At 42.0% G+C, this 24,276-nt stretch overlaps 1 protein-coding gene across 1 annotated transcript; it reads left to right on the top strand.

Moving 5' to 3' along the window:
* Positions 1-1,148: 1,148 nt before the first annotated feature.
* On the top strand, positions 1,149-2,108 carry OR13C11 (olfactory receptor family 13 subfamily C member 11). The gene has a single exon (NM_001389850.1). The coding sequence runs from the start codon at positions 1,149-1,151 to the stop codon at positions 2,106-2,108; it is 960 nt and encodes a 319-aa protein (NP_001376779.1).
* Positions 2,109-24,276: the final 22,168 nt, after the last annotated feature.

The raw sequence follows: 24,276 nt of genomic DNA, 5'->3' as shown, positions 1-24,276 counted from the left end.
AAAATTTAAAGAAGTTTTAAAATTTGCTGGTTCTGAGAACTGGACCAGCCTGGGAATCTCAGAAAACTCAGGTTAAATGCAAAGACTATACATTTCCATTAAAGAGAAATCATTCATAGGATTTTCTCGCTGTTAATTATTTGTTGTTGTTTTTCAGTTGCTAAATCGTGTCCGACTCTTTTGCGACTGCATGGACTGTGGCCTGCCAGGCTCCTCTGTCCGTGGGGTTTTCCAGGCAAGAATACTGGAATGTGTTGCCATTTCCTTCTCCAGGGGATCTTCCTGACCCAGGGAATGAACCCGAGTCTTTTGCATTGGTAGACAGATTCTATTCCACTGAGCCACCTGGGAAATCCAGTCATTAATCATAATGCTGAGGAAAGGCTCTCCTTGACTGGGGATCCGCTCCACTGGGCTCAAGTCCTGTCTCTGTCACCAACTTAGAAGTCTCGGACAGGTCACTTCCCTTTTGAGACTTCAGTTGCTTTTATGGGCAATGAGAGGATGCAGCAACTTGGGAAAAATCCCTCACACAGCTAGACTGTTTGAGGCCCTCGCCCAGGACTGACCCATTGTAAGCTCTGCTCCAGCTCTGACCTTCGCTCATCTTTAGAGCTGAGGACACCCTGCTGCCTCTTTTTAAAATGTATATATATATTTAAAATTCTATTTATTTATTTTTGGCTGTGCTAGGTCTTCGTTGTTGCAACGGCTTTTCTCTAATTGCAGCAAGCAGGGGCTACTCTCTAGTTGTGAAGTCCAGGCTTCTCAATGGGGTGGCTTCTCTTGCTACAGATCACGGGTTCTGGGGGTGCGGGCTTCAGTAGTCGTGGCACATGGGCCCAGCAGTCGTGGCTATAGAGCACAGGCTCAGTAGCTGCAGCACACGTAGCCTTAGTTGCCCTGAGGCATGTGGGATCCTCCTGGATCAGGGAGAGAACCCATGTCTTCTGCATTGGCAGGTGGATTTCTATCCACTGGACCACCACGGAAGCCCAACCCTGCTGTCTCTTCCAGTTGTTTTCTCTAACACACATATGCTCTCCTATTACGCAGCAGGACTGGCCTCGTACCAGATAGCTGGGGTTCTTTTCAGGAAAGCCTGATGTGATACTTTTGTAATGTGCTGATGACAGAGGGAATATCACATGGAAAAACCTAATCAGACCTCCCCCCTGGTGGGGTTCATTCTCCTGGGCCTGTCAGCCCACCCAAAGCTAGAGAAAACGTTCTTTGTGCTCATCCTGCTTATGTACCTGGTAATCCTGCTGGGCAATGGGGTCCTCATCCTGGTGACCATCCTTGACTCCCGCCTGCACATGCCCATGTACTTCTTCTTGGAGAACCTCTCCTTCCTGGATATCTGCTACACAACCTCCTCAGTCCCACTGGTCCTGGATAGCTTCCTGACCCCCCAGAAAACCATCTCCTTCTCAGCCTGTGCCATGCAGATGTTCCTCTCCTTTTCCATGGCGGGAACAGAGTGTGTGCTCCTGAGCATGATGGCGTTTGATCGCTACGTGGCCATCTGCAACCCCCTGAGGTACTCTGTGGTCATGAGCAAGGCTGTCTATGTGCCCATGGCTGCTGGCTCCTGGGCTATTGGTGGTGTTGCTTCTCTGGTTCACACATCCTTGGTAATTCAGCTGCCCTTCTGTGGGGCCAATATCATCAACCACTTCACCTGTGAGATCCTGGCTGTCCTGAAGTTGGCTTGTGCTGACATCTCCATCAGTGTGATCAGCATGGAGGTGACCAATGTGATCTTCCTGGGGGTCCCAGTTCTGTTCATCTCTGTCTCTTATGTCTTCATCATTGCTACCATCCTGAGGATCCCCTCCGCTGAGGGGAAGAAAAAGGCTTTCTCCACTTGCTCTGCCCACCTCACTGTGGTGATAATATTCTATGGGACCTTATTTTTCATGTATGGAAAGCCCAAGTCTAAGGACTCTCAGGGTGCAGACAAAGAGGACCTTGCAGACAAGCTCATCCCCCTCTTCTACGGGGTGGTGATCCCCATGCTTAACCCCATCATCTACAGCCTGAGGAACAATGACGTGAAGGCTGCTGTGCGGAACCTGGTGAGTCAGAAATGCTTCAGGAGATGATGTAGGAGAAGTCTTCTGTGGTTCTCACCCCCATGGAGGAAAGGATTTCACTCATTACAGCTGCCATTCAAAAGCCAACAAGTCAACTTAACTGGAGTGATCTCTTGCCCTAAGGTCTATTTTCAGGGAATGTTTACCTTTTCAGAGTTTATCTGTGGGGTTTTGACCACATGTCTGACACTCAACAGATGCCAGACAACAAATCCTCTAACTGAATGATGAAGACATTCTGAACACGTGCTAAAACCAAGGAGACAGGGACCATTAGAGCAAGCCTACCGGTCCATGCTGTGTCTAAACTGCAGATTAGTACAGAGAGGTGAGATGGCTCTCACAGCAGCTTTGTCACCCCTGTTGGAATCATCGGGAGAGTCGGAGGAACAAGGAGGAAATGGACATTTCATCTGGGGCTCCTGTATATTACATTCAGTTTGCCTGAAGTGCTCAGAAGAGACAAAAGTTCACCACATATAAAGCCTCTGGGTGGAAATAATCTATTTTGATTAAATGAATTTCTTTTTAGCTATGAGAAAATTGAGACCTTTTTTTTTTTTCTTGATGGACTGCACATTTTGAAACACTGATAGTAAATTAAATTGAAGAAGGAGTATAGGGTTTGAATTTGATCTTCATCACTTACAGTAATTCCGAATAGAAAAGGTAGTATTCTATTACATAATGAATAAGACATTCTTAAAAAAAAAAGATGATAGGCAGATAGATAGATAGATAGATAAAGAAAGAGATAGTGGCTAAATATGTTTGAAGACTTTGGGATGGTAGGTTAAAGTCTGACAAGTTTCTTTGCTCCAGGAATTCTCAGAGATTTTAATATACTAATGTATACTGTGAATGTCTAAGAGATATAAAGTCTACAGCACTTCCTGAGTCTCCCTGCTGCTGCTGCTGCTAAGTCACGTCAGTCATGTCCGACTCTGTGCAACCCCACAGATGGCAGCCCACCGGGCTCCCCTGTCCCTCTGATTCTCCAGGCAAGAACACTGGAGTGGGTTGCCATTTCCTTCTCCAGTGAATGAAAGTGAAAAGTGAAAGTGAAGTCGCTCAGTGTCTGACTCTTCCTGACCCCATGGACTGTAGCCTACCAGGCTCCTCCATCTATGGAATTTCCCAGGCAAGAGTACTGGAGTGGGTTGCCATTGCCTTCTCTGAGTCTCCATCAGTTCAGTTCAGTCGCTCAGTCGTGTCCGACTCTTTGTGACCCCATGAACTGCAGCACGCCAGGCCTCCCTGTCCATCACCAACTCCTAGAGTTCACCCAAACTCATGTCCATCGAGTCGGTGATGCCATCCAGCCATCTCATCCTCTGTCGTCCCCTTCTCCTCCTGCCCCCAATCCCTCCCAGCATCAGAGTCTTTTCCAATGAGTCAACTCTTCGCATGAGGTGGCCAAAGTACTGGAGTTTCAGCTTTAGCATCATTCCTTCCAAAGAACATCTCTATAGTTTAACACAATAAAACCAGGAAGCACTTTCTTACTTATGACCTTGGGCAGGTTGCTTAACACCTTTCAGCTTATTTCTTCATGAAAACATCACCACTTTATTTTACATGGAATACATAAGATACCATAAATAAATTCTTTGTAAATAGTAAGCATCATAGAAATGTAAGATATTGTTAGAAGTATGAATGCAGTATAATGTGCCATATGGAACAAAGCAAGATATAGTTCCTATCCAAAACAGACACAGAAGATGGATGAGACATTCAAGATGGCAGTAAGTGAATAGAAGCAGTTTTATGACAAGTTATATAAAGTTCTGAGAATATTGGAAAACTTAAAAAGAAAATTTAGAAAGAAAACCCAACTTTGCATATATAGAAGATCTTGGAAATGTTTACTTCAAATGATATTTAAGTTTTTTATATTTATTAAAATTGAATTGTATAAAATAGGGATGCACATTTTGTGAATAAAATTTCACTATCTTGTTAGTCTGTCAAGTTTCTGATTTCTGCTATGTCCCAGCGAAAAACAAAACAAAACAAAAAAAAACCTTGCTATTGCGAACATACAAGAGCGACATCTAGCGGCCATACAAGCAAACTTCAGATACTTGGGGAGTCGCATAATAGGTCTTCTTGTTCAACCCCATGCTTCACAATCAAATCCTAATCCATCTGCTCTACTTTATGAGAACAAGCAGCTGCTGAGGCTCAAAAGCTGTGGGAAATTCTAAGGCTATATTAGGATCCTAAAAGTTGGAAGTGGTGCAGGAATTTTACTCCTCTGTATAAGGAGATCCTGGAGACAAGCATCAGGGTGTTGGGGCAGAAAGGGACGAAACTCCGTGGTTGTCTTAAGAGAGTCAGGCTGGGCGATTCTTGGACCACACAGGGGCAGGGCTATGGCTTCCATGTCAGGGTCTCTGCAAGAGCCCAAGGGAGCCCAGGGGTTTTTCTGGCCCAGAGCAGAGAATGCCCCAGGTTTTACTCACCTCCGCAGGGGTGAGTAATAGGGGCCTATTAAAGTACTCACAGTGGCCAGTGTCTCACACTCTAATACACACATGAGGACTACAGTGTCTGCCCCACTCCCAGGATGTGGCTGCCTAAAGAGTGCCAGCAGCAGGGCACCCAGCAGGCAGACAGAGGCGCACACAGAACCTAGAGAAACAAGATTCCTGATGTAAGTGAACTGCCAGAGGAACAAAAACATTCCAAGAGCACTCTAGGGGGTCAACTCCAGCACAAAAAGTCTTTCTGATAAGATGGCAGATTGAACACTTGTAACACGGTGAAGTTAGAGAAGGAAAAACACGATATGATGCAATTTGAGGAGAATGCAAGGTCAGAGGAAGGTTTGGAGGGGAAGGAAGAGGGAGGTGCTGAATAAGAAAGACTTAAAAATGTTCAGAGTAGGAAATGCCAGGATTTGAATCCAACTTTGTCTAACTCCAAAGTCCATGCCTTTTGGCTCCAGCAGCACTTACCGAGGCCAGCATAGACCCTGCTAACGTTCAAGAGGTTTCAGGGAGACGGAGAGGTGAGCAAGCAGGTACCCATGAATTATCCTGGTCTTTCTCCCAGAAGGGGAAACACACACCTCATATCTCTCAAGTCTGGCTGAAAGAAAATGGGAGAGATTTTAGGCCCAGAACCCTGGCAAAAAGACTAGGTGTGGCAGTTTTGGGTCTATACCACACTTCATAAAGACTCAGCTCACTGTTACCAAGTATGAGACCCCTGTAAAGAGATTTGAGTTGCTGCCACTCCCTGATCTCTCCCTTCTCAGCCACACACTTACCCCAACAATGACAGGTCAGTAATAACTTGCTGGTGAATTTAACTCAGATGACCATTATATCTACTAATGCGGGCAGGAATCCCTCAGAAGAAATGGAGTGGCCATTATGGTCAACAAAAGAGTCCGAAATGCAGTACTTGGATGCAATCTCGAAAATAACAGAATGATCTCTGTTTGTTTCCAAGGCAAACCATTCAATATCACAGTAATCCAAGTCTATGCCCCAGCCAGTAATGCTGAAGAAGCTGAGGTTGAACGGTTCTATGAAGACCTACAAGACCCTTTAGAACTAACACCCAAAAAAGATGTCCTTTTCATTATAGGGGACTGGAATGCAAAAGTAGGAAGTCAAGAAACACCTGGAGTAACAGGCAATTTGGCCTTGGAATACGGAATGAAGCAGGGCAAAGACTAATAGAGTTTTGCCAAGAAAATGCACTGGTCATAACAAACACCCTCTTCCAACAACACAAGAGAAGACTCTATACATGAACATCACCAGATGGTCAACACCGAAATCAGATTGATTATATTCTTTGCAGCCAAAGATGGAGAAGCTCTATTCAGTCAGCAAAAACAAGACCAGGAGCTGACTGTGGCTCAGACCATGAACTCCTTATTGCCAAATTCAGACTTAAATTGAAGAAAGTAGGGAAAACCACTAGACCATTCAGCTATGACCTAAATCAAATCCCTTATGATTATACAGTGGAAGTGAGAAATAGATTTAAGGGCCTAGATCTGATAGATAGAGTGCCGGATGAACTATGGAATGAGGTTCGTGACATTGTACAGGAGACAGGGATCAAGACCATTCCCATAGAAAAGAAATGCAAAAAAGCAAAATGGCTGTCTGGGGAGGACTTACAAATAGCTGTGAAAAGAAGAGAAAGGAAAAGCAAAGGAGAAAAGGAAAGATATAAGCATCTGAATGCAGAGTTCCAAAGAATAGCAAGAAGAGATAAGAAAGCCTTCTTCAGCAATCAATGCAAAGAAATAGAGGAAAACAACAGAATGGGAAAGACTAGGGATCTCTTCAAGAAAATCAGAGATACCAAAGGAACATTTCATGCAAAGATGAGCTCGATAAAGGACAGAAATGGTATGGACCTAACAAGCAGAAGATATTAAGAAGAGATGGCAAGAATACACAGAAGAACTGTACAAAAAAGATCTTCATGACCCAGATAATCACAATGGTGTGATCACTGACCTAGAGCCAGACATCCTGGAATGTGAAGTCAAGTGGGCCTTAGAAAGCATCACTATGAACAAAGCTAGTGGAGGTGATGGAATTCCAGTTCAACTATTCCAAATCCTGAAAGATGATGCTGTGAAAGTGCTGCACTCAATATGCCAGCAAATTTGGAAAACTCAGCAGTGGCCACAGGACTGGAAAAGGTCAGTTTTCATTCCAATCCCAAAGGAAGGCAATGCCAAAGAATGCTCAAACTACCACACAATTGCACTCATCTCACATGCTAGTGAAGTAATGCTCAAAATTCTCCAAGCCAGGCTTCAGCAATATGTGAACCGTGAACTTCCTGATATTCAAGCTGGTTTTAGAAAAGGCAGAGGAACCAGAGATCAAATTGCCAACATCCGCTGGATCATAGAAAAAGCAAGAGAGTTCCAGAAAAACATCTATTTCTGCTTTATTGACTATGCCAAAGCCTTTGACTGTGTGGATCACAATAAACTGTGGAAAATTCTGAAAGAGATGGGAATACCAGAACACCTGATCTGCCTCTTGAGAAATTTGTATGCAGGTCAGGCAGCAGCAGTTAGAACTGGACATGGAACAACAGACTGGTTCCAAATAGGAAAAGGAGTTCATCAAGGCTGTGTATTGTCACCGTGTTTATTTAACTTATATGCAGAGTACATCATGAGAAACGCTGGACTGGAAGAAACACAAACTGGAATCAAGATTGCCGGGAGAAATATCAATAACCTCAGATATGCAGATGACAGCACCCTTATGGCAGAAAGTGAAGAGGAACTAAAAAGCCTCTTGATGAAAGTGAAAGTGGAGAGTGAAAAAGTTGGCTTAAAGCTCAACATTCAAAAAACTAAGATCATGGCATCTGGTCCCATCACTTCATGGGAAATAGATGGGGAAACAGTGAAAACAGTGTCAGACTTTATTTTTCTGGGCTCCAAAATCACTGCAGGTGGTGACTGCAGCCATGAAATTAAAAGACACTTACTCCTTGGAAGGAAAGTTATGACCAACCTAGATAGCATGTTCAAAAGCAGAGACATTACTTTGCCAACAAAGGTCCATCTAGTCAAGGCTATGGTTTTTCCAGTGGTCATGTATGGATGTGAGAGTTGGACTGTGAAGAAAGCTGAGCGCTGAAGAATTGATGCTTTTGAACTGTGGTGTTGGAGAAGACTCTTGAGAGTCCCTTGGACTTGCAAGGAGATCCAACCAGTCCATTCTGAAGGAGATCAGCTCTGGGATTTCTTTGGAAGGAATGATGCTAAAGCTGAAACTCCAGTACTTTGGCCACCTCATGCAAAGAGTTGACTCATTGGAAAAGACTCTGATGCTGGGAGGGATTGGGGACAGGAAGAGAAGGGGACGACAGAGGATGAGATGGCTGGATGGCATCACCGACTCGATGGATGAAAGTCTGAGTGAACTCCGGGAGTTGGTGATGGACAGGGAGGCCTGGCGTGCTGCGATTCATGGGGTTGCAAAGAGTCGGAAACAACTGAGCGACTGATCTGATCTGATTATGGCTTTGAAGGTTATACCACTTTACAGACAGTGACTCCTTTAATTAAAAAAAAAAATTTTTTTTTTCAGAATAACCATGTTTTTACCCAGAGAAGTATACTACAGGAAGTAATATTTTGAGGTTTTGGTTTCAGGCAAAGACACTTGCCATCAAGTGTCATCAACTTCTTATTACTGTGATGAGTAACTTATAACTCAGCACAGTGGTATCTAGCTGGAGAATATCAGATGGAACAGCTAGGAACTGCCTGACACATAGGGGTGAACCTGAAATGCATCGCCAAGTGAGACCGATGAAGAGGCAGTACCTCCTGAGACCCCAGTGGGCTGGGCACACGCATTGTTCTTTTTGTTTTGAAGCGCTGGTGTATTTATTTTTATTTTGCCCTAGACATATATTTTGTGATATGACTTTATAGTACAGTTTGAATGCACAATTACTATGAACTTCCAAAATGTTGAAATATTGTTGAATAGGGCAGGAAGAAGACTGCACCTTCCAAAGAATCCCTTCTCACCCTAGCCCCACCACCATCAAGTCTTTCTTCCTCCCTTGGAAAGTACTGTAAACTTCATTATACTACCTTTTACATACAAACTCTATTTGCTTTCTAACTGCTGTTTATTGCATAAAACTGCTTTCACTGTTAAACTAATATATTCTTCTATCTGTGAATATTGTTAGGGTATCCTGGGTCAGGATGAAACATATCCTAATTTTTCATATTAAAATGAATAGATGGAGAAGAAAATGGCAACCCACTCCAGTATTCTTGCCTGGGAAATCCCATGGACAAAGGAGCCTGGTGGACTATAGTCCATGGGCCACAAAAGAGTTGGGCATGACTTAGTGGCTAAACAAGTCAAAGTAACAACAACAACAGAATAATATCAATAGGAAAAAATTCTATCTATTGGCCTTTTTCCCTTAGCAGTGTTTTTCAGAAACAAATTGACATCTTTAAGCAAAGGATAGGTATATATTTTACATCAGCAATGCTCTCTGAAGAAAAAAACTATAGTCATATTACCTCACAGAGCCCATGACTATTCTCTTCGGAACCAACTGAAACAGCCAGAAAATTTAAATTCTTGAGACATTCACTGGACCTGTCCCTGTTCTTATCCTGTTGGGTTTGTTATCCTAAGGACCAAGGTTTGGCCTCTTACCCCTGAGAGGAAATGGCTAGAGACCTGCTGAATAAGGCCCATGAAGAATCAAGTGAACATCAAGATAAGGTTTTGTATCAATGAGGATTCAGTTCAGTTCAGTCACTCAGTCATGTCCGACTCTTTGCAACCCCATGAATCGCAGCACGCCAGGCCTCCCTGTCCATCACCAACTCCCGGAGTTCACTCAGACTTTCATCCATCGAGTCGGTGATGCCATCCAGCCATCTCATCCTCTGTCGTCCCCTTCTCTTCCTGTCCCCAATCCCTCCCAGCATCAGAGTCTTTTCCAATGAGTCAACTCTTTGCATGAGGTGGCCAAAGTACTGGAGTTTCAGCTTTAGCATCATTCCTTCCAAAGAAATCCCAGAGCTGATCTCCTTCAGAATGGACTGGTTGGATCTCCTTGCAAGTCCAAGGGACTCTCAAGAGTCTTCTCCAACACCACAGTTCAAAAGCATCAATTCTTCAGCGCTCAGCTTTCTTCACAGTCCAACTCTCACATCCATACATGACCACTGGAAAAACCATAGCCTTGACTAGATGGACCTTTGTTGGCAAAGTAATGTCTCTGCTTTTGAACATGCTATCTAGGTTGGTCATAACTTTCCTTCCAAGGAGTAAGTGTCTTTTAATTTCATGGCTGCAGTCACCACCTGCAGTGATTTTGGAGCCCAGAAAAATAAAGTCTGACACTGTTTTCACTGTTTCCCCATCTATTTCCCATGAAGTGATGGGACCAGATGCCATGATCTTAGTTTTCTGAATGTTGAGCTTTAAGCCAACTTTTTCACTCTCCCCTTTCACTTTCATCAAGAGGCTTTTTAGTTCCTCTTCACTTTCTGCCATAAGGGTGGTGTCATCTGCATATCTGAGGTTATTGATCAATGAGGATTAGGTTTAATCAAATATAGCAGAGCATCACATTAGCAATGCTCACACAAGGCGGCAGTTCCTTTCTGTCCTGTGAAAAGACCTGCAGGGCAGGTAACCCAGGGATACTGTGGGATCTCTATTCCTCAAAGATTTCAGGGACTTGACCTCCTTCTAGTTTACTGCTTTCCTATCCCAGTGGTGTTGTCCTCATAGTCCAAGAAGGCAGCTAGAGCTCCAGCTCTCACACCACACCACACAGTGGTGGGACGGAAAGAATGACAAAGAAGAAGGGAGGGTGATGGTTAATTTTTTGTGTCAACTTGACTGGCCCTGGAATGCTCAAATTAAATACTGTTTCTATATGTGTCTGTGAGAGTGTTTCCCAATGAGATTAGCATTTCCGTTTGTGAACTTGATAAAGCAGACGACCCTTCCCAATGAGGGTCAGCATCATTGACTATGTTGAGGGTGTGACTAGAACAGAAGGTGGAGGAAGGAGGAATTCACTGAGATGTCTCATCTCATCTCCTGCCTCAAACTGGGATTTTCGGTATCAGTTTCCCTGGATCTCAGGTCTTTGGATATAGACCGAGTCTCCAAGATCTGCATACAGCATATTGTGGGACTTCCCAGACTCCATACTTGTGTAAGCCAATTCCTCATAATAAATTCTGCTTCTCTGGAGAATTCTGAATAATACAGGGTGCAAGGGCACATGCCAGCTGTCCTATAAGAAACGTTTCTAGGGCTTCCCTGGTGGCTCAGTAGTAAAGAATCCGCCTGCCAGTGTGGGAGACATGGGTTCAATCCCTAGTCTGGGAAGATTCCACATGCCTTGGAGCAACTAAGCCCGTGCACCACAACTATTAAGCCTGTACTCTAGAGCCCAGGAGCCACAACTACTGAAGCCCGTGCACCCCAGAATCCATGCTCTGCAACAAGAGACACCACTGCACTGAGAAGCCTGCATACCACAGCTAAAGACTAGCTCCCCCCGCTCTCTGAAACTAGAGAAAAGACCACACAGCAACCTAGACCCAGCACAGCCAGACATATATAAATAAATAAAATTATATTAAAAAAGAAAGGTCTCTAGAGACTGTCATGCTTCAATTCTATTTGCAACCCATTAACCATAACTTAGTCATGTGGCTGTAGTTAACTGCAGGAGATGCTGAGAAATACATCCTCAATTCTGGGCAAACATCTGACCTAGTTAAAAATGGGGGATTCTTTGATTTTTGAAAGAAGGAATGTCATTGTTGTTGTTCGGTCATTAAGTCATGTCTGACTCTTTGTGACCCCATGGGCTACAGCACACCAGGTTCCTCTGTCCTCCACTATCTCCCAGAGTTTGCTCAATTCACGTCCACTAAGCTGAGGAATCATCTCATCCTCTGCTGCCCCTTTCTCCTCCTACCTTCAATCTTTCCCAGCATCAGGGTCTTTTCCAATAAGTCAGCTCTCCACATCAGATGGCCAAAGTACTGGAGCTTCAGCATAAGTCTTTCCAATGAATATTCAGGGTTGATTTCCTTCAGGATCGACTGGTTTGATCTCTGTGTAGTCCAAAGGACTCTGAAGAGTCTTCTCTAGCACCACAATTCAAAAGCATCAGTTCTTCAGTGCTCAGCCTTCTTTATGGCCCAACTCTCACATCCATACATGAGTACTGGAGAAGCCAATAGCTTTAACTGCACGGACTTTTGTCTGCAAAGTAACATCTTTGATTTTTATTAATAATACGCTGTCTAGGTTTATCATGGAGAAGGCAATGGCAACCCACTCCAATACTCTTGCCTGGAAAATCCCATGGATGGAGGAGGCTGGTAGGCTGCAGTCCATAGGGTCGTGAAGAGTCAGACACAACTGAGCGACTTCACTTTCACTTTTCACTTTCATGCATTGGAGAAGGCAATGGCAACCCACTCCAATACTCTTGCCTGGAAAATCCCATGGATGGAGGAGCCTGGTAGGCTGCAGTCCATAGGGTCGTGAAGAGTCGGACATAACTGAGCGACTTCACTTTCACTTTTCACTTTCATGCATTGGAGAAGGAAATGGCAACCCACTCCAGTACTCTTGCCTGGAGAATCCCAGGGACATAGGAGCCTAGTGGGCTGCCGTCTATGGGGTCGCACAGAGTCGGACACGACTGAAGTGACTTAGCAACAGCAGCAGCAGGTTTATCATAGCTTTCCTTCCAAGGAGCAAGCATCTTTTGCTTTTCATGGCTGCAGTTACCATCCACGGTGATTTTGGAGCCCCCTCAAAAGTAAAAATCTGTTACTGCTTCCACTTTTTCTCCTTCTAAACAGTTTTGACCACAAAGTCCTCATAATTCTAATTCTGCACTGTATTGCTTTAAACGTAAAAGCTGCCATTTACTCCCAGAAAGCTCTTTGTCAATCGAAACTTAGTTGCATTGGGAAAAAAATAAGAGTTAACAAAATAGTTTCTTAAAAATTAAATCTCCATATGTATCTGTTTCCCAGCCTGTCTCACAATCATCAGGACAATGCCAGATCATGATAAATTAGCTATTATACGTCTTTGAACTACGGGCAATACACATCAAGTTTAGCTAATATGGCATTACAAATTTCTTCATCAAGTGATCAACACATTCTTCACTTTTAATTCTCACTCAGTTTCATCAGAGATGGACCTGGGTAGCATAACTATGATTCGGATTATGTGTACATCTAAAATAATAAATAATACGTTTGGATGTGGAGTCAGGTCCTTTGAGTGGATCCAGATAATTAAAATGTCTTTTACCTTTTGGGACATGCTCCCAACAAGTATGATAGTAAAGCTTCACTTTGTGTTTCTTGGAGAATATGAAATGTATTTATAATAGTTATCACAATTCTCTCTCCCAGCATCTAGGCTGCCTAAGAGCTCATCATGTGTTGTACCACATCAAGCATACAGCCAGATGACCTACAGTCTTATAACAAAGGCAGCATGCTCGCTTCATACCCTTATTTGTAAACTAGAGATCAACAGCAATGACAGACATATGTATGTTTATGTTTCAATTTGGGTCCAAAAGGACCATCATGGAATTCCCATATTATTAATCCCCCAAAGAAATTCCAATGAGAAAAATCATGCAGGTACCAATGGAAGGACACTGGCTGCTATGATACAGACAGGGACACGGAGCAAACTCACTATAGCTGAAACCATAAGGATTCTCAGAAAAACCCACCCACAACTAAGAATTGCCTTTCCTCATAACTCTGTCAGCCCTTTTCAAGGACAAATTTCCTTCCTTGGAGCCATTCAGTTTACCCCCAAACAAAGATCATCTGCAGGTTTTGTTTTTATAAACCTCACCTTCATCTCTGTCCAAGGAGACAATCTATGCAAAGTTTCCCTTCTCCCTATACTGCACTCTAACTAAATGTCTCTGCATACACTCTGATTCTCTAATAATTTTCCTGTGTAAGAGCATAAAGACCACTTTAGAACAGAATTGATTCTCCCACTAATGAAACACTTCACTGTTCTACTTCACAGACTCTTGCAAACAGTCCTCAAAGTGCACAACTGAATGTTCTGGCAGAAAATCCCCAGTCGCAAGAGATATCTGGGCCTAATGATATAATCAAACCAATTTCACCAAACTCAAGGGCATACAAGGAGGCTGCAGGGACTACAGAGAGGTGTCTGAGGCTGGTTCACCATCCATTTGAAAATACTGAGAACTGATAACATTTTGACCCATCCACAGGTGTTAAATGCCTATAGTTACGACCTATAGATCTTGCTAAAGGCTCCTACTCTACGCAGATTTACAGTCCAGATTTAGTTTAGCCTATAACTCTAAAGGATCTCACTAGTTTCTCACAAATGCTCACCTCTAAGGGAACATAAAGTTCTCATCAGAAGTCTTAGGTGACTTCATCTTCCTAGACTACAAGCGGGGAGTACTTGGGGGCCAACTTCTGATCCTGTTGGTTAATCACAGGCTTCAGCATCTGAGTAACATGGACTTGGAAAGTACCAAGCCCTTCAAAACCTGGCTGAGGTTGCCCACACTGGGATCTGACCTGTCAGATAGGAAGATGCTGTATTTTGACTGTAGGTGTAAAGAAATGGCCCTTGGCCTACATGCATCTGGAAAGGATGCCCACGAGACTTCACCGGTATTTCTGTCATGTTGCTCCACCAGGTGATCCAGGAACCCACTTCTTTCTTTTTGCTCCACTCTCCCCATGTTGTTATCGTCACCCAACTGATCAAAGCTGGTTTATCTCTTCAATTCAAACGTTCCAGCCAAAATAAACGGGGACAGAGAGGGCATGGACAGTTTCTTTCTCAAGGACTTGACCTGGAACTTGAAAACATTTCCACTCAATCCCACGTGGCCACCCAGATACAAAGAATGGTAGGAAATAGAGTGTCCAGCCAGGAAGTCAGAGCTTAGTTAAAATTTAGGAGTTTCTATTTATTGAAAGGGGAAATGAAAAATGTATATTGAAAGATTATTGGTCTCTGCTGCAATGACATTTATTTAATGACTGCAAGAGCATGACTAGTGGTTGACTAGATGACTGGGAAAGCTGCTGATAAGCTACTAAGTCACTTCAGTCATGTCCGACTCTGTGCGACCCCGTAGACAGCAGCCCACCAGGCTCCCCCATCCCTGGGATTCTCCAGGCAAGAACACTGGAGTGGGTTGCCACTTCCTTCTCCAATGCATAAAAGTGAAAAGTGAAAGTGAAGTCGCTCAGTCGTGTCCGACTCTAGCAACCCCATGGACTGCAGCCTATCAGGCTCCTCTGTCCATGGGATTTTCCAGGCAAGAACACTGGAGTGGGGTGCCATCACCTTCTCCGGACTGGGAATGCTAGGGGAAGGAATTTGATCACTTTGAGGGGAATTGGTTACTTTAGGGGAAGTTATTAGCTTTAGGCCTAATTAGGCTTGAGGAAAAGAAGACTGTTGAGTATGTCTGGATTGACAGTGACTGTATTTGGTGAGACTAAATTAGTTGATTAGATAAGAATTTTGATAAGATATATAACTCCCAGTTTAATACCAAAATGCAAAGTTATATTTGGTCATTGTGAGAAGTAATCTTTTTGGTTTGCCAAATTTTAAAACTCTAAAGTGAAAATTGGTTATACTTATTCAAAAAATAAAAGTATTCAATTCTCTCTCCTGCTTTTCCTTGTGCACTGGACATTCGTGTCAACACTCATTCCATCTGAGGTCCATTTGGTCTCTTAAAAGCTAGCTACAAATAGCTCTCAATAGCTCCTCTGGGCAGACACCAAAGAAGTAAATCTGACTCTAAGTAAAAATCTAGTAGCTTGCGAATATTTTCACCAGTTAGGAATTATAGGAATTTAGCCATAGAATTTGAAAATAAATTGAAGTCTCTTTTTAGCCATTTTTTGTTTTTAGTAGAGACCAAGATCCCATTCATTGCAAAATGTTTTCCTAGACATGAATGCCTGTGTTTGATCCAGGAATAATAAATGATTTACTGTTACCCAGCAGCAAGGTGGGGTGGGATTCCTGGTACCTTTTTTTTTTAAGCAAAGGAAAAAACAACTGAGCAGAAATTTGTTCTTTCAATAGCTTTTTGTGGAAATGTAGAGAGACTAGGGGACTTTTTAAATCCCTTATTGCAACATTTACAAATATGGTTACACAAAGCCAGCAGGAATGCTGTTTTAAGTCACTACAATTTATCTGACCCTGACTTTGCCATTAGGGGTATTAACTCACAAGACATCTTCAGCTTTTTAACTTTATCTTAACGAGTTCTGAGTTCAAATGTTTTCTTTTTTAAATATAAATATTTGCTTTTGTGAAAACTAATTTGAAATTCTTGAGCGTTGCCTTGAGTACGCACAGAAAATATCAGTTTTGGTGGTAGTTGCTGGGAAATCCAGTGTTGGAATTTAAACCAGCTAATGTGTTGTAAGTCATTATCTCTCATTGTAAAATTGTTCACAATATAGAAGAAAATTTAAACTTATTTTTAAGCAAAATCTTGATGCTAGGCATCACAAAAGAAAAGTTCGTCTCATTTAAGAAGTGCTCTAAACCAGCAATTCTCCAACATTTTGTCTGGAAGGTTAGCAGAAATTAAGACTAATAATAGCTTTAGATATTGATGTGGATAGAGCAAAATAAATACTCATATTCTATTGGTGCTAATGTAAATTAGATCAATTTTTTATATAAAGCTATAGTATTAAGTAGACAGGAGAACAAGAAGAAAGAATAAAGAAACGAAAATCCAACCATCCTCCAAGGAAGAAAACCTTGAGAGGCCTAAAGGTCAAACACCCTGTTTGACTGGTGGAGTGCTTACCTATTGATGCGAGTTACCAGATTTAGCAAATAAAAGTACAGAATGAAAGTCAAAGTCACTCAGTTGTGTCAGACTCTTTGTGACCCCATGGACTATACAATCCATGGAATTCTCCAGGCCAGAATACTGGAGTGGGTAGTCTTTCCCTTCTCCAGGGGATCTTCCCAACCCAAGGATCAAACCCAGGTCTCCTGCATTGCAGGCAGATTCCTTACCAGCTAAGCCACAAGGGAAACCCAAGAGTACTGGAGTGGGTAGCCTATCCCTTCTCCAGGGGGTCTTACAGACCCAGGAATCCAACCTGGGTCTCCTGCATTGTAGGCAGATTCTTTACCAACTGAGCTATCAGGGAAGCCCAAAGGTACAGAATGGTCAATTGAATTTGAATTTCAGATAAACAATGAACACATTTTTTAGTGTACAGATATCAACATACCCTGGACTGCGTCTGGTTTGTCCACTAGAATCACCTTTGCCGCAAGCGTTACCCCCACCTCCCGCATTGGCCGTAAGGCAGTTTGGCAGTAAAGGATAAAATAACGAAAAATAAAAGGGGAACGAACATTTAAAAGGACATAATGAAACATGAGGAATGAATAGCAAAATTAAAAGGACTTTATTACAAAATATTTGAATATACTTAAAATGTGTGTAGATTTCATGGCAATAATGCTCAAATAACTGATTTTATTTGCACATCATACCTAAGCCCTTGTCCTCAGAATCTTTCGTTCATAGTATTTTATGGCACCCCCCCCACCCCTGCCCACTGGCCGCCGCCGCCGCTGCCCCCGTCTCCCTTTGTTTTGCTTGTTGATTCCTCTTCTTGTTCAACATCATGCTTTTAATTTTTTGCTAAGATTTCTTCTTTTGTTAAGAGAAGGTCAGTTCCCAGAAACAGACTCACGGATAAAAAACAGACTTGTGGTTGTCAAGGGTATAGGGAGGGTTGGATTGGAAATTTGGGATTAGCAGATGCAAACTATTATATATACAATAAATGAACAATAAGGTCCTTCGTATAGCCCAGAGAACTATATTTCAATATCTTTTAATAAACCATAGTGGAAAAGATTAGGAATATCTATCTATACATGTATCTGAATCACTTCACTGTACACTGGAAGCTAACATAACATTGTAAATCAACTATACTTCAATAAGAATAAATTTAAGAGAGGTATCAGTTTGCAAATACTATGAGGCATATTTGTAAACAAGCTTTGTATTGCATTATGAAAGCCTCTCCATTGTTGTTTGTTCTTGGCACATCGTCACATCTGTTGATAGACCTTCCAAAGTTCTGTGGGAAATGTGGGTTCAACTCTATGCCTTTAAGGCTGTCCCAGGCCTCTTTCCCTGCCATCCCAGTATGTTTCAAAACAGGAAGCCGACTATGGCCGCAGATCATCCTTATCTGTCAGCTCCACAAAGCCATCAATAATGTCACTGACTGCAATGCTAACACATTTCAACCAGTTAAACCAAAAACTGTCAACCCATTATTTCCTCTTTCATGCAAAATTGCTTTAGAGCCAATTAGTTATGTGGCAAAAATATCGCAGTGAAAATGCTTGCAGCAAAGATATCTACAGCAGAACTGCTTCACGAAAAAGGATCTTTGGGACATACTTAAACTTTGGAAAGCATTCTCTGTTTATCTGAAATTGCAATTTTCCCAGCAACCTATGTTTTATCTAGCAGCCCAAATTTAATATAAAACCCTGAGAAGAAAGGAAAGATTTACCTTGGATTGTGGTTAAAAACCCTGCCTTCAGTCTCCTCTTTTATGTTGTCCCTTCCTCCAGGGACTATCCCTGCCAACCGTTTATCATAGGAGTTGCTCAGCTAGTCCCTTTATTTTACCCTTATCCTTGAGTCTGTCTTACAAATAGCCTCCAATAGCAGCCATTCATTTCTCTTTTTTTTCTTTTTAATTCATAAGTCTTTTCAGTTTCGAGTTGCAGTTAACAGAACCAGGTACATTCCAGAGTCCATCCTCTTACCTGCTTCAAAACTAGAAACTACTAAATTGCCCTAGGGAAGGATATAAGAGGCCAAATGCAAATTGGAGAGCACAAATAAAGGAAAGGTTAAATTTGGGGGGGTGGGTGCTCAACTGCAAAGACACAGTTGTTTCACTACTCTTTGTGCTATTAGAAGAAAGCAAACATCCTGGAACAGACAGGCCAGGCAAAGATTCTTTAAAGTACCTGTACATGAGGTTTACCTGGAACCTGATTAGTTCAAATCCCACTTGTCTTGATTTAGAACTAAATCCCCTCTACTACCATCCAGATCTTTAGAGGACTAAAATGACCAGTTACAAATATAAGAGAATATAATCAACTGAAACATTTTCAATTACACAGAAATTTGGATACTGACTTGATATTTGATGATTTAAGGAATCATTGTTCAATGTTTCAGGATATGATAATGGTGTTGTGGTTACATTTTTAGTAAAAGTTCTTATCCTTTATATATATCCTTGAATGTTTGCAGATTAAGTGATATTTCTGGAATTAGCTTCCAAAGGTAGGATGTGGACTGGAAATATAAATGGAATAAACAAGCTTATTGAAGCTGGATAATGGGTAACTGGGAGCACAATATACTATTCTCTGTGCTTTTATATATGTTTGAAATTTGCCATAGTAGAATTTTTAAAATAAAAATTATCCATCCAACAGAATATTATTCTTAAAAAGGAAAAAAATCCTGATGCATGCTGCAACACTGATGACCCCTGAAGACATTCTAAGTGAAATAAGCCAGTCACCAAAAGACAAATAGTGTATGATTCCACTTATATGAGGTACTTAGAGTATTGAAGTTCATAGAGACAGCAAATACAGTGGTGGTTGCCAGGGACTGGGGGATGGGGATGGGAACGTAGTGGTTAACTGGTACAGAGTTACAGTGTGGGAAAATGCAAACAGTTCTAGGGGTGGATAGTAATCATGGTTTCAGGACAATGGGAAGGTACTTAATGCTACTGAACTGTACACTTTGAAATCATAAAAATTATGTTGTGTATATTTTACCATGGTAAAAAATATCAGTGTAGTTTCATAAGTGAAAATTGAGACTTTCATAATAGGTAATGCAAATAAAAATGGAAAATAACATTAAAATATAAATAAGGGAATTAGAAACTAACTTTTATTCTTGAAGAATAAACACACATTCTTTTCAAGATGGAAGAAAAAAATCTATCCTTTTAGTCTCCTCAGATAGCAAATTTAGATTTCCTTTTATCTTTAGATTTACAAAATAAAAATAACAAATCAATAAAAATTATCATAGAAAACAAGCCTTGCCATGAGATAGCTTTTACCCAAACAGTTAAGTAGGACAAGTTCCATAAGCCCCTATGTCATCACCTTCCCTAAGAACCAGACCATAAACATCAGGTGAGAGCCATTCCATATGGCTGAAATCCCTGTGCTGGGCACCCTCCACCCACACTCCAATTGCTCTTCTACAGTCATCTTCCATCCTAGTGCTCATTACCTAGAATTCCAATCCCTTTGGCCAAATCTCAGGAGCTTTTCAACGTTGAAAAAAAAGCAGATAAAATGATAAAGCAGCAATTCATTAGCAACTCTAAGAATATCCCATTATGATCTAGGATGGAGGTTGCAATTTTGTTCATAAGATTAAACATCTCCTCCTTGCCTTCACTGGTTTTCATATTCTATTGCCTTTAAAGATAACTGCCAATACTCAATTACCTCTAAAATGTCAGCCCCCATGGAAATAATCTAATTCTTGCAGGGTTCCCTAGGTACCAATCCCACCACATGTGTCTCTAATCCAAAGAAAGCACCACGGGCTTCGAGCTGAGGACTTTATGGGTCCTCTGACTGGGGTCTTCCAGGATGCCAGCCCTCCAGGGAACTCATCCTTATTTAGTGATCTGGTCACCTCCTCCACATCAAGCAAACAGCCTGAGTGACAAGCAACACTGCAGTGAATGTAGCAAGGAAGACCCTGCCTCCGTGGGGCTAGGGCCAAGAGGAGAAGATGAACACTGAAGGAGCCAGTGTAAGTATGGTGAGTGCCATGAAGGACGGTAATCCAGGACAGGCTGCCTAACCTAGCCTGGGGTGATAGTGGACAGGGAAGACTCCTCTAGCAAGAGACAGGATGAAGGAATCGAAGTTATAGCTCCTCCTGGAAAAGAACCTTCCAATGGGATGCCCTGACTTGGGAGGTATGTAGACAGCAGAGCTTGAGTGGAAGATGCTGTGGAGAATGGCCCCAACCCTGGATGGGCTGGAAACAGGTGAAGTAACATTGTCATAAAGAGCACAGGCTATAGAGACAAACAGTCCTGGGTTCCGTCTTCAGCTCTATCACTTAACTGCAGAAATGAATGCAAGTTGCTTCACTACCATGTAGCTGATATTCCCTTAGTATATCATGTATGTATTATTATGCCACAAAGTCTCTGTCTCTTTCTGTGCTTCAACTTGTGTTGCAAAAGGCGAACTCCTGTTATCCCAGCTTGGTATGGTGAGTCTAACTCATGCCAAAAGGGAGACTTGGTGTGTGATGAGCCCTACTAAAGGAGTAAGGAGAGGGGAAATCCTGCCACATAAAAATGGAGTTAATGCCAACTGCACAGGTAGGACAGATAGAAGGTGCACAATAAATATTTGTTGGGTGGAACTGATGAACAAAATTAGTAAAAAGGCACCAAGCTCAGTGCCTGAGGAATTGTGAATTTTCAATAACTACAACTATACAATAAGTATTAGTATCAGATATGTGCTGAGATCTCTCCCATCTAACTACCAAAGCACTAAGGCATGAATGAGTCAGGATTGGGCCCACACCCGGCGGACGACTGAGCCCACTTCCTTGGGGCACAAAACAGGGTACCCAGAGGAGATGCTGTACTCATGAAACCCGTCCCTCTTCAGTTACCTTCTCCCACTAACTCTGCACTCGTGGGAAGGCAGGACATCTTCCCTAGAGCCTTGGGGTTCCCATCTCACATTCCAGTCTTTGAATTGCCTCTGGAATCAGCCCCTTTGCTGGCATAATAGTTATATCTTCACATTCACTCCAAGAGGGAGACAGGCTGAATTCTTACCCACATTCTGAAGGTAAGAAACCTGAGGCTCAGAGGAAGAAGCCTTCCTGCTTAAAAGGTGAGCTCAGAACCACTATGAGGTACCATTTCACACCAGTCAGAATGGCTGCGATCCAAAAGTCTACAAATAATAAATGCTGGAGAGGGTGTGGAGAAAAGGGAACCCTCTTACACTGTTGGTGGGAATGCAAACTAGTACAGCCACTATGGAGAACAGTGTGGAGATTCCTTCAAAAACTGGAAATAGAACTGCCTTATGATCCAGCAATCCCACTGCTGGGCATACACACTGAGGAAACCAGAAGGGAAAGAGACACGTGTACCTCAATGTTCATCGCAGCACTGTTTATAATAGCCAGGACATGGAAGCAACCTAGATGTCCATCAGCAGATGAATGGATAAGAAAGCTATGGTACATATACACAATGGAGTATTACTCAGCCATTAAAAAGAATACATTTGAATCAGTTCTAATGAGGTGGATGAAACTGGAGCCTATTATACAGAGTGAAGTAAGCCAGAAGGAAAAACACCAATACAGTATACTAACGCATATATATGGAATTTAGAAAGATGGTAACGATAACCCTGTATACGAGACAGCAAAAGAGACACTGACGTATAGAACAGTCTTATGGACTCTGTGGGAGAGGGAGAGGGTGGGAAGATTTGGGAGAATGGCATTGAAACATGTAAAATATCATGTATGAAACGAGATGCCAGTCCAGGTTCAATGCACGATACTGGATGCTTGGGGCTGGTGCACTGGGACGACCCAGAGGGATGGTGTGGGGAGGGAGGTGGGAGGGGGGTTCAGGATGGGGAACACATGTATACCCGTGGTGGATTCATTTTGATGTTTGGCAGAACTAATACAATTATGTAAAGTTTGAGAATAGAATAAAATTAATTAAAAAAAAAAAAAAAGGTGAGCTCAGAAGTGACCCAAATCCTTAGCTCTGATCCTCAGGCCAAAGTTAGTTCTTTTCATTTATCCTATTTCTTTTTCATTATTTTCAATCCAAAGATGGTTTTTTTTTTTTTTTCCAGAGCACAAAATGACACGTGGCCTTTTTAGCAAGTTTAGCTGAAATCAAAGCAGTATAAGAAGGAATTTGATCTCCTTATAGTTAACTGTTCTAAAAAGTTTGAAATAATTTCCTTCTGTTCAGTCATTCTTACACATAAATATTTTTATGATTGAGATTATATTGTATGTACACATTTATATCTTACAATTCACTGAATTTTATATCAAAACCGTCTCTACTATGTTACCGCAAATGCTTTGTTGACATGCTTAAATATGAGTAATTGTCCACTTTCTGTTTCCATGAATATACCACAGTTATTGAGGATGCCATTTATTAGTAGATAATGACTTTGCTAACAATGTTTCTCTTGTAAATAACTCTAAGATGAAAATCTTTGTTGAGGAAACTTGATCCACTTTTTTTAAAATAATTTTTTTGGCCGCACTGCAGGGCATGTAGGATCTAGCTCCTGACCAGGGAGCAAATCCACATCCCCTCTATTGGCAGCACAGAGTTTTAATCCCTGGACCACCCGGAAAGTCCCCTGATCCACTTTTTTAAATGATTTCCTTAGGACTGAGTTCTAGAAGGGGACTGCTGGTTCAGCAGCTATCATCTGATATCTGATGCTGTCACCAGCAGGAAGTGCTGAAGGAAAGCCCTCTCCAGTCAATACAACTGTCATTCAGAAGCGAAGTAACTTCTAAATAAGTAAAATTCAGCAGAAAAGCGTAATTTTTAGCTTTTCAAAATATGCTTTGTATGTCTTGAAACATGTTGGTTTTATATGACAGCTTCACAGGATCTTTTTAGGAATGTCTGTAATCTTAACTTTGTAGCAACCAGGCTCCTGGAAGACACAGAACGTGATTTATTGCTCCCACAGATGAAAGTGTTTATTACTAACACAGGGCACAGTAGAGCACTTAATACATAGTAGGGCTCAATAAATGTTTGTTGAATGAATGAATGAGGTAGAAAGCTTTCAGTGTGAAGAACCTGTTTTACATTCACTTTGACTTATTACAGAGAAGGACAAAGGAAAGGTCATTCTCTGCAACTTGAACTACCATTGAGAGGGAATGAACTATAAGGACTCCGTAAAGTGTAAACCACCAAACAAATGCAGATTATGATCACTAATGTGACGTCGTGCTAGATGCTGTGTGCTCTGTAAAATGGGCAGGACGTAGTCCCTGCTCATGTGAATAAAGTCATCAGCCAGCTGAGATGCTCACGGAAAGCTCTTGACCAAGAGGAACACTTTATTGCAGGTACACTAAACTTATGAGGATACTGGAGACCTTTATTTAGAGAATGCATTTAAGGTAGTAACCATTTCTGTTTTTAGAACTTTGAAAGTTAATGTTGTTTTCAAACAATAATAAAAATTAGTATTTATTAAAACGTTGCTTTACATGGAAAAAATGAGTACTTTGTCAGTAGAGTTGCTCAGTTGTGTCCGACTCTTTGTGACCCCCTGGACTGTAGTCTGCCAGGCTTCTCCATCCATGGAATTCTCCAGGCAAGAATACTGGGGTGGGTAACCATTCTCTTTTCCAGGGGCAACCCAGGGATTGAACATGGGTCTCCTGCATTGCAGGCAGATTCTTCTCCGTTTGAGCCAAC

Source organism: Bos taurus, chromosome 8 (assembly GCF_002263795.3).
Source record: "Bos taurus isolate L1 Dominette 01449 registration number 42190680 breed Hereford chromosome 8, ARS-UCD2.0, whole genome shotgun sequence".
Taxonomy (NCBI): domain Eukaryota; kingdom Metazoa; phylum Chordata; class Mammalia; order Artiodactyla; family Bovidae; genus Bos; species Bos taurus.
Note: the sequence above shows the minus strand (reverse complement) of the source record. Positions and strands in the feature narration are given on the sequence as shown.

Bases quoted from the DNA above. Each gene is read 5' to 3' on its own strand.
- OR13C11 (NM_001389850.1), top strand. From the start codon at position 1,149: ATGGAAAAACCTAATCAGACCTCCCCCCTGGTGGGGTTCATTCTCCTG.